General features: G+C 40.7%; 2 protein-coding genes across 2 annotated transcripts; one reads left to right on the top strand and one right to left on the bottom strand.

Moving 5' to 3' along the window:
- The first annotated feature begins 205 nt into the window (after nt 1-205).
- LOC134815061 (uncharacterized) lies at nt 206-1,394 on the top strand. Its single transcript, XM_063823521.1, has 2 exons — nt 206-361; nt 635-1,394. The coding sequence occupies exons 1-2, from the start codon at nt 207-209 to the stop codon at nt 963-965; spliced, it is 486 nt and encodes a 161-aa protein (XP_063679591.1). The 5' UTR covers nt 206; the 3' UTR covers nt 966-1,394.
- Nucleotides 1,359-11,371, bottom strand: LOC134815060 (solute carrier family 22 member 4-like). The gene is made up of 12 exons (XM_063823520.1): nt 11,230-11,371; nt 10,745-11,002; nt 10,488-10,582; nt 8,002-8,152; nt 7,506-7,572; nt 7,211-7,360; nt 6,939-7,044; nt 6,593-6,781; nt 5,612-5,765; nt 5,282-5,412; nt 4,946-5,084; nt 1,359-1,867 (listed from the first exon to the last, which is right to left on the bottom strand). The coding sequence occupies exons 1-12, from the start codon at nt 11,239-11,241 to the stop codon at nt 1,508-1,510; spliced, it is 1,812 nt and encodes a 603-aa protein (XP_063679590.1). The 5' UTR covers nt 11,242-11,371; the 3' UTR covers nt 1,359-1,507.
- Between the last annotated feature and the right edge of the window lie 66 nt (nt 11,372-11,437).

Genomic DNA, 11,437 nt, shown 5'->3' with positions numbered 1-11,437 from the left:
TTCAATGGAATCGCACCTGTTCGACAATGGGCTCTATCAGTTATGAGGCTTCAGTACTTACAGGCAGTTCCTTTACAACTTTCCGGCAGTATTTCCGTCACAGTCATCTGAAGTGCATGGTACTGTCGATAGTTAGCACCGTTTAATGGATATATTTCGTACCAGTTTCTCAACTTTTCATATAGCTACTTGCTTTTCCAGTCGCCATGATACGACAGCAGCAGCAGATATACATATTTGGGACCTTAGCTCTAGTTCTAGTGGTGGTGATGACGCAAGAGTTCGTGGTGACGCAGGAGTGGGATCAGTTTAAGTGTCTGCAATGCCCGAAAGATGACAATCTAATGTGTTTCAACAACAGGTCAGTGTGATCCTCACTATTTCTATATTTCAAGTTTGAATTAAAGATGGATGGTGGTTTTTAAATAGATGTTTAGTGTGGAGGTCTAATAAAGGCCATACCTAACCACATATTATTATTATCCCAAAGTTTCGTGTAAATGGATCCATGATAATCTGCCTGGCCACGAAGATGATCGATATTCTTTGCTGTTCGCCATTTTATATTTTGGCAATGGCAGAAAGTTTCACACCATTTGATCGCAATTCTGACTTCATTCTAACATCTCCACAGGTCGTGTAACGCAACAACAACCGGCTACAACTACTGCTTCTACTACATGTACCAAGTAGAAACAGACGAGATAGCAGCAGACTACAACTCCAGAGCGTGGGGCTGCACAGAATCAAAAGAAACATGTGAGAGCGGTTGTAACGACGACGAGCTGTGCACGGACTATAGGTGCTGCTACGCTGATACGTACTTTAATAACGACACCAGTTTGAATATGACTGATTACAGGAAGTGTATTTACGGCAAGTCTGGAGAGTCGGGACTGAGGAGGGGTTTGTGGGCTGCTGGCCTGGTCGGGGTAGCAATAGTCAGGGATCTTGTCGGGATATGAGTGGGGATGACGGGATATTTGGGTTTCTGTTTACATCTTCTGCTCAGCGTTCTTTGACTGGATAGAAGGGATGGTGGAATTATTTACCAGGGAAGACAATCTACAGTTAGGGGATATGTTGGATGTGAGTTATCAATAATACTCAGGATATTGGGGTTAATCATTGCTTTTAGATCTTGAGTTTTGACTCGTTAACCTATTGGTGAAATATCTGGCTTGAACAAGAGAACAAGGTACTGTACAAAGCCACGACCCAGGAGATAACTTTATATTTCACAATCAGACTCAGAGTCAGAAGACATCACTTTTTCACAGTGCTTGGCGTTTGTGTTTTCTTGCTGCTGCTAAGCTTGCTTTTTACTTCCAATCTCAAAAAAAGGAATACCCATCCTCTCCTCCAAATTATCTAACAAAATAAACTTAATAATATAACATTTACAAAACAGAGAAACAAAAGGGCAAGAACAGTTCAAAGCAATCATTTCTAGTTTGTTAGTTTTAGTGTTAGTTACTTAATAACTTTGAGCTGATCAGTGCTACTGCTAGTTTGTTTCTATATCAGAATCTTTCTCAGTACACTTAGGATTATATCTAGTCAACAAATAAGCCTGCTCGCTTCTCCTCGGCCAGTACATCTTGTTAAACTCCCGAATAGTCCCCGGAAGAACTCTATAAGTGTTTGTTGGCAGAAAACTCGCCACATAGATAAAGGACAAATAAATAACCCCAAACACAAGGAAAGAGTACTCGTGGATGTATGAGGATTGTTCGGATAGCGTGGAGAGGTCCACTGTGGTTGGGAGGGAGTCTATCCCAGCTATTAGAGCCCCCAACTTTAGGAAACATTTCTCTACAAAGTAGGAGAGTCCGAACACTGTGGCCCGGTAACACGTCGGTGGGATCTGAAATATGTGGGATTATTTTTCTTATTCATATTGTCAGCAATTTTTTTGAATTATGCGTTGTTATTTTCATGTTTATCATTATATCATGCCTTCATATTGATTTATTTGTTGGTCTAACGAAAAAAATCGCAATAAATTTGATAACTGTTTTGAAAACTTTGAAAAAACAGCAGAGGCAACATATATTTATAATTATAAGTGCGGTGGGTGCGGACTGCGGACTGCAGAATCGCACTATTGATCTGTAAATATATTGACCTGTAAATTAAAAGAGACTTTGGAAGATTTTTGAAGAGAAGCTTTTCTGCCGTCGCCTTGACCAAAATTTCGCCGTTTTGACTGAATTATTGACCAATGATCAATCAGTGAAGTCGGTGAAAGTGAAACAATTCGCCATCAAAGTACTGAAACCAGTATATCCGGAGAAAACTTTGATGCAATGACAATTTTTAATATGTCCTACCGATAGGACATTTTCAAATTTTAGCTTTCCGCGACCCAAATTTCACTGTTTTGACTGAATTTTTGCTTGAATGACCACGAAGATCACAATTTCGGACAGATGACTTTTTTTTCTGGTACCCTGAGTCGGACTGATGTCGCTGTCGGACAGATGTCGTGTTACCCTGTAACCAGCCGTATGAATCTGGACGTTATTATTTTTTATAGACCATGAACATTATTTGTTGACCTACCAACCCTTATTGACGTTATTATTTTTTATAGACCATGAACATTATTTGTTGACCTACCAACCCTATTGCTTCAACAGAATCATGACCTTTGCTTAATAGTGCCTACGCTCCACGCATAAAAAACCCAGTGACTTAGTCGACCTGCTCGATTCCTTTTGAGTGAGATGTTTGTCGCTCAGGAACTAAGGGCCCATTTTAGCTCAAGCAACTATTTGTTCCTTGCAGCAGAGCTACGTTCACACTTCTTCTCTCGCCCGGTTAACAGTAACTCTTGTAATATGACCAATTTTTAAATTTTTCAAACATATCTTTTTTTCTGACTCGTGGACTTTTTACTTTTCTCGTATAGTAGTAGCATGCATACATTTCCCTATATCCAGTATCCACCCAGTATACAAGCGATAATAGGACAGTAGCCTGATAGCGTGTTGAGCAACAGTTATTTCACGAGGCGTGGTGTAATCGCATTATCGCATTATACGCAGTTAGATTAGCGTATATTATTTGATTTGACGCTAATGGTAAAACTGTAAGAGAAACAAATGAAATATCTGTAGGAACTATTTCAATTTGGACAAAAATCAATATGTACGATTATGGATCAAAACTTATAAATATATGTTGATGAGTCTAATAATTAGTATTTATTTCACCTTACTAATACTTCAGAGAATAATCCTAGGGATCAAACAACTATTGAAGGTCTAACGTTCACCCTGAACTGTAACGGATTTGAAGGGGACATGGTGTATCTCACAGACCTGGATTATACTTCACATAGTGGCCATGGAATTGCTGAAGTTATGATATATGGCATTATAGGTATGTATATTAATATTATATAATATATAATGTATTCTATGTACATGGCATTATTGTTTTATTATTATTCGCGGCACGAACACAGTGGCACCATTTAATGATTGTATTTTTACGAGAAATCGTCCAATTTGACACCAAAATGGCCGGCATGACTGCAGAGCAAGCTATCAGTGTCGAAAGATTAAAATCGAAAGATTAATAACTAAGATATCAAACAGGGGGAAAAGAGTGCACTTATTTGACTTAATTATTGTTAAACAGGATCGTACACACAAAAATGATTAATAAATTAATACCTAATAATGCGGTAATCTGTACCGCCAAACTAGCGCCAAACTAGCGCCAAACGTCTGGAGTCATTCCCACCATATGCCCTCACTGACTGCCAGAGATTATTTGAGAAGCTAATCTAATTTTCAACACGGGAACTGAACGGCTTTCCAGGCCTCAGGCCTTATAGGAATCAAGGCTCAAGCTTGATTGCCGGGAGCGAAATTGATGAGATTCAGTCTCCGAGTTGTCACTTTTTCATCTCAGGAGCTTCACAAAAGTTATAATATTGAACACTCTAGTCTCTACTTCAATTATCCTCATCGGCAGCTTAATTAGCCATCCTGCCCGTCTATACAAATAATGGTAAAATAATAATAATTGTAAAACCTTCTATGTGGATTATTCATACATCTTGAATTGTCAGGAAATTTGATCTAAGACACCGACAATACGTCTAAGATGGCAAGTTCGTACGGTACGTACCTTTAAATTAGCTGTACGGTACGTACTTAATAAAGTAGGCTGAAAGGTACAAATCCAGTTGATAGTAATGGAAACAAAAACTAGACGGTACGTGAGACCAATTTTAGAGATTACGAGTATATTATGGACAAGCGTAGATTAAGGTTGCGACCTGAGCTAGCTGAAAAGCTGGTGTTCGTATACTGCAACAAAAGGATGAAGCTTTGGGTTTAACGATAATTACAAGTAGTAGTAGTGTAGTACCGGTTAAGATCGATCCGGTAAACAAATTTTCCTCTTAAATCTTTTATTGTTTTAACCACTGTGTTTATTTTCGACTTCTATCTCAAAAATTATGACGATAATACTAATCAAAAATTGCAAGTAATTCACTGAAGTTGATTCTAAAAATTTGAAAAAAAATTGTACCTTACAGTGCCTGTACGGTACGTACCTTTAAAAGTAGCTGTACCGTACGTACTTAAAGCCCTGTACCGTACGTACTTGCCATCTAAGCAATACGTAAGACACCTTGCAAGTTAATTGTTTTGTTAAACACAACAATCTTGTAACTTTATATACTTTATATACTAGGCTGTTGAATAATCTAACCTGAGAGTACCTAAACGCTGTTAGTTTGGCGAATTGTTCCGCTTAATTGCGAAGTTTTTGGTCACAAAATTTGCCGCACATAAAAAAGTTTTGGTCAGGTGCGAAATCACACTATATAAAAACCATGACCGCACCTACATATTATGTTGCCTCTGAACAAGAGACTTTCAGGAAAACTTTAAACTTCTCACAACACTGCAATCACACATACCTGAAGGGTAAGGAGAAGGATAACAATATGTAGAGTTCTGTTGACAGGTATAAGCACCAAACCAGCTATGTTGTTAATATTGAATATACCCGAACCAATAGGTAGCTCCCCAATAAAGTAACAGCTTATTGTTATCCAGCTGAGGAAAAGAGAAGTTATTAAATAGTAGAGGAAATGAGAGGTTATGGAGAAGGGGAGTATATCAGTAGATAAATAGGAGTAACTGGACGTGGGGAGTGGGTACACAAATGGTTGGAACGTGTAGCTACGACATTAAATAAGTCAGAAGATAAGTAAGTAACACGTGATGCCCATATAAGGAGCTAAATAACTAACCCCAGCACGAGTACGGTTGATCTGAGGTTGACGTTTTTAGCACACAGATAACCAGCGAGGGGCACGGCTATCAGCCTCAGGGACGCTTCTACTGTGTACCTAATGTTCTTATCAGCTAATAAGGTCCACACCTGGGGGATTGTTTCAACTTTACAGAAATTCAAACTTCATCTGTAACTACTGTGAAAGTGTGAAGAGTTCATTTCAAATCATGAAACAGTGCCAAGAAAGAGTAGTACTAATTTACGCATTTATTTGGCTTGTATGGTACGTAGAAAATAAAGATCTAGGTATGTAACCACTGAAATATTTTCTGTTTGAATATCTAACCTGGCCTGAGCTGGGTGTAGTGGTCATGGCAACCACTCCTTTTAGATAGAAGAGGACAAAAGCAGTGAAGAGGAACCGTTTGTTAGTTTTGTAGTCAAACTTTAGGTCCTCTGCGAAGTCTGTAGGTACTGCTATCTGCTCATCTTCAAACAAACTAGAGATTATTGGGAATTAAAGTTTTTATTGAGATATTCTTTGTAGTCAGTGGACTGTTAGATAGGCCCAATCTACAATTGGATGACATGTAAGCAACTCCGCAAACGCATATTCTGGAATTTGAAGAAAAAGTGGTGGGGAGAATTCTCCCCTGTATATTAGTTATGAACCACACACTTGACAAGTGGTGGGTGCGACGGTCCTACCCTGAAATTCCAACTAAGTCTAGACATGGTTATAATGCCCTTCTTCACAAGCTCGATAGGGGCCGCACAAGCAATGGGTGAGAGTTTCCTACAATTACTGACCCGACCGTTAAGGTTGATCAATCTGCCGTGATTGAATCGGGATGGGCCACATGACTTTAACAAGGTTCCAAATCCAAGGTAAGACACGCCACGGTGGGTTAGGTCTAAAGTTCTTTATATATGTGGTAGTGACACAAAATATTTCCTTGTATGTTGAGTGAGATTTCAGAGTTGTGAATTATATAAGATTGATGTACGTAACCGGTAATTCAATTACGAAAATGTGGAGTAATACCAATTATCAGCCGGGAAATCATTGAAATGTTGATTTAATTGAGGTGATGAGGTATGCATTATAATGCAAGAAATTAAGGCTGACTCAGATGACATCCTCTTATAATGGACTGTGCGGCGTGCAGTCAATGACGTGTAGATATATCCATGTTCAAGCCGGGCTCGTTGATTCGAATTTTGTTATTGTCTCAAAACGGACTTTTTATTTTCCAATTTCGAAGCCGGCCTAATAGTCCGTAGGACGGGCATACCGCTAGTATTACTATTACTTAATTAAACTCACGCTATATTAAGTTTGTGAAGGGTATCTTTAGCAGCTTCAGTGCTCTGATAAACTCTGTATCTGGGAGACAGTGGTAAGTGAACTAGCAGGGTTGAGAGGATTGAGTTGAAGGCAAGAAGACAGCCGGTAAAGGCTCTCCAGGAGTTGTAGATCAGAAGACGGAGACCGCATCCCAGGTAGATTCCTAGACTGGGGAGTACTGAGGTGAGACTGTGGTTTTGTTTAGGGATTGTTCACATGTTACTATTATTGGTTAATGCGGTTACTTAATAAACCCTTAACCATCTGAACAAAAAATAGCTTGTCTGACAATCTGACATCTCCCGGTACTTGATATAGCACTTACCAGGTAAGTGCAGCATTGAGAATAACAAAAGGATAGTGAAGATTGTAGGGCAGCATTTCTGTTACCATGACTACAATACTTGTTACACTCATGTAGATAGAGAAACCTGGACAAGAGTAAAGGCTGTTAGTTTTATTTGTTGATACCAAAATGGTTTGCAACACTTTGATCCGGGACTTTAAAAAACAATATGATCCGGAAACAATAAATAAGTGTTAAGAAAATAATTTGTTTATTTAAAAAAAGTCACCTCTATAATTTGAATATCTAACCTAGCAAGAAAAGACCGAGTGAGAATATTTGTACTGTTCTGCATACACTCAGAGTGATGAGGGAGAGGAGGATAATCAGGAAACTTATCTTAAAACTCATCTTCCTTCCAAAAAGATCTCCAACTATCCCTCCCACAAACGCACCTAAACCTGGGGCGGATTGAGAAGTCAGTTTTAATTAAGCTGTGTTCGCTATTGAATTTAATTCAGTTACATTTTAGTGTGACAATTCTGTGAAAATTTCCAAAGTTTACTGAAAGGAAATACCTAAAAATAAAATATAATTCCTCCTTACCTGCTCCGATGCCAGTAATATCTAATATTGTCTGTGATTCGTCCTCTCTGTTGCAGTACATACCAAACTGAAGGTAGTTAGTGAGATCACGTTACCTCCAGATGGAGATCCTTATTCCCTTATTTAACATAATACTAACGAACAGACGAACTTGACACTTAATCAGCGGCCAGCCCTCATGGAATTCTTGAAATACTCAATTATACATGGACTATTTAATTGAGAAATAGTGTGGAGAATCTCCACTGGAGGTGATCCATACATTTTCATACAATTGATATAATAGTGATTTTATGATAAGTTTCTTTTAGTGACCAACAAAATAAGCGTCAAAAGCCTAATCAAACATCAGTCTCGTCCAGCCTCCTTGAATAATTAAATACTAATCAAGTTTATGACCATGAAATTGACTTCAAAATGTGATTAAGATACTGATTACTAAGTGCTAAAGCCAATCCCCCTCACCTACTGTCACACACTAATGACCCTCACATACCTCGGTGGAGAAGAGAGCCTCCATTCCATCGTCCCAGGAGAAGGAGAAGGTGGGATCCTTGTAGAGGGACTGACAGAAGGTGGTCCGGTTAGTGGTGGAGTTAGAGCAGGCTGCCTGACCTCGTACTGGGTGTTTTCTGGGTGGACCGCAGCTGAAGAGGGGAGAGTGTGTTAGGTTTGGGGGTATCGAGTTGTAACAGTGCTTCGTATTAGCAAATTAATATTAACGTGATCCTAGATTACGTTGCTCAACAATGACTTACTTGACTTACTGACTTAAGGCGGCTTCAGCGTCCGAGTATTGATGCGCTGTCTCCATAAAACTCTATCCGCCATAAGTCCGCCCATTTCTCCAGTGTCGTTGAGACCCGTGTCAGCTCGTAGGCTATCAACATAGGTCATGGCTGGTCTCCCCCTACTCCGCACCCCATGAGTTGGTTCCCAGAGTAGCAAGCGGTTTGCGACTAGTTCTGGGTGCCGGTGGATATGGCCTGCTAGTCGCATCCTGCGCTCTTGGATCTTCATGGTTGCTCTCGGTAGGTTGCCATAGACTTCTTTGTTGGTTTTTCGCTGCTTCCAATCCACATTGAGTGCCATCCTTAGCATTCTAGTGTAGCAGCCATCAATGCGTTTCTTCAATTGCTCTGTCAACGTCCACGTCTCAGAACCATAAAGAAGTATTGACTCCACAGTAGCAACAAATAGACGGATCTTTAATCCTCTTCTAAGGTCAGACTTCCACATCTTCTTTAGCTTGTGGCAGGCTGCCCAAGCCTTAGCTTTTCTGACCCGCAGGTCCCTCTCTGTTGTTGCTATCCAAGCTCCAAGGTAAACAAAGTCTGTCACCTTTTCCAGCTGGTTTCCAGAACAGCTATTAAGACTGCTCGCCTCCTCTGTCATGTTCAGAGTCATGAACTTAGTTTTAGTGCCGTTCATGGCTAGCCCAACACTCAGTGCTGCTTTCTCAAGCCTGTCCAGGAGTAGTTTTGCCCCTTCAATGGTATCAGTGATAAGGGCAACATCATCTGCAAACTAGACGTCTGCGATCTTCTCGGCACCAATCCTTCTACTCCGTGCAGGCCTGAGAGTGAACCCAGAGTCCGAGTCATCATCGTCTATAGTCATTGTCATGATATAGTCAATCACGATAATGAACAAGTACGGGGCAAGAGTGTCTCCTTGCAGTACTCCAGCCAGGATATCAAAAATTTCTGTTATACCATCGGCTGTAACTACTTTAGCCTTTGTGCTCGTATAGATACCCTCAATGAGCCGCACTATGGCTTCTGGTATGCCATATGCTTTCAATATCTTCATGAGCAAACCTCTATGCACACTATCGAACGCCTTTTTGAAATCAATGAAAACCATGGTGGCCTTTAGATTTTTGGCTCTAGCACCCTCCATAATTCTTCGTAGAGCAAGGATGTGCGATGTTGTAGAGCGCCCAGGTCTAAAGCCATTCTGGTTGTCCCTTAAAACTTCCTCAAGACTTGGCTTCATCCTGTTCAGCAACATTTTGTTCAGAGTTTTACTGACTATCGATGTCAGAGATATTCCTTTGTAGTTGTCGGTCTTAGTGAGGTCCCCTTTCTTTGTCACAGGAACAATATTACTGAGCTTCCATTGATCGGGCATGAGACCATCACATAATGCGTCGTTGCAGAACTTCAGGATGACGTCATCGATGTCCACCCTCTTCATCACTTCAGGTGAGATACCATCATCACCATAAGCTTTGCCTTCTACTATCTGCTTTTTGGCAAGACGTAGTTCCTCAATGGTGAACGGGCCATCCTCTATATTCAGTGGGGGGTGTATATTCCTGATCAGAATGCTATTGTCAGGGACTGTGGGTGGCTGTCCAAGTAACCCAGAGAAGTGCTTCCTCCAGTTCTCAAGACGTTCTGTTGAGCTGCCCCCTTCCACGAGTCCACAGCTGGGATTTGTCCTCCCTGAAATATCGTTGACAAGCTTCCAGCTTTCCTTGTTCTTACAACGATCAGCAGTATCCTCAACTTTCCTGATCTTTCCTTTCAGGATCTCCTCTTCTACCTCTTTGTAGCAGGCCTTTAACAAATCCTTTTTAGTGGCGACTTCCTCTCTCTTCTCCTCACAAGGCTCCTGATGGTATTGGTCCTTGGCCAAGAACTGTCCCCTCCTTGCACTGTCCACTCTTGGGTCACTTGAGGGGTCAATCTGCTTTTGTCGAGTCTTCTTTGGCAGAAGGCTCTTGTTTGCCGCCTCAATAGCAACCATAAGCTTCCCATAGCTTTCAGTGGCCCCATCATCCTCCTCTACCAGGCCAGAGAATCTATTCCGAACTTCAATTGCATACTTTTTTTGAAGCTCACCATCCGACTTCAGGGCACTATAAACATAGTTAACTTTTTTCGGAGGCCTGTGTCCTTGCTCAACAATACTTAATAGTATAAACATGGTGGTTACAAATCAACAACTCTTCGTCTTTAACATTCACACACTAACCTCCATTTAGTGTAGTCGATGTTGTTACCGTAGTAGGAGAAGGTGTCAGTGGAGTACAGCACCAACAGACTCAGCAACACTTCTGTTACCAGCACCTGCACATATCAGAGATATAATCTATGTGGTGTATATACAGTGGAAAGGGTACTCACATGCAAACAGAAAAAACAGTTGTTTTCATAGCGACAGATCTCCTCTTGGCAGTGACAATAGAAACGAAACAAATACCAACTAAAACTGTGCTTCAAACCACTCACCACATTATGTCGGATGTTAAATCGCAGAAGGAGGTGGTCAACGGACACGAAAAGTGTCCTGGAGGGAGAAGCGCTGTCGGGTGTCCTAGGTTTTGGGACTATGGAGGTTGGGGAGGTTGCTCTGGAGGTCCTGGAGGTGTTGTCGGTTGTTCTCAGTGGTGGAGCTCTGGAGGTGTTGTCGGTGGTCCTGATTGGGCTGATACCCAATGGATCCGCTGTTGTACTGATACTCGTGTTATATATCTTATCTGGATCAGGCTGCAAGGTATTGTTTCAACTAACTGGGATAACTGTGCAGGAACTAAAAAGTATATCTACCGTCAAGAAGCTGGCGACGGCATGATAACTAACATGTTTACTTGCAGGAAAGAACTGACCAATAGCGGAGTGAATTAAAAACCAGATCGTCCTATTACAGATTGATGACTCTCAACTAGTATATATATATCAACTGTAGGGGCTGAAATATAGTAGATAGATCTCACCTGAGCTAACATTTACATTTTGCAGTCCAGCTCGTCAGTCAGATGTAACAAAATCAGAACTCACTAGTTGATGGGAAAGTATAAGTATATCCTACACAATGGTCGGTGTTATATTATCTCAGTTGTAAATCGTTATCTTTCTGACGTTAGGTTATGATTATTAATAATATCGTTATCTAGGCTAGAGTCGTTACGTCCAACAGTAATT

Source organism: Bolinopsis microptera, chromosome 5 (assembly GCF_026151205.1).
Source record: "Bolinopsis microptera isolate Bmic1 chromosome 5, MBARI_Bmic_1.0, whole genome shotgun sequence".
Taxonomy (NCBI): Eukaryota; Metazoa; Ctenophora; class Tentaculata; order Lobata; family Bolinopsidae; genus Bolinopsis; species Bolinopsis microptera.
Note: the sequence above shows the minus strand (reverse complement) of the source record. Positions and strands in the feature narration are given on the sequence as shown.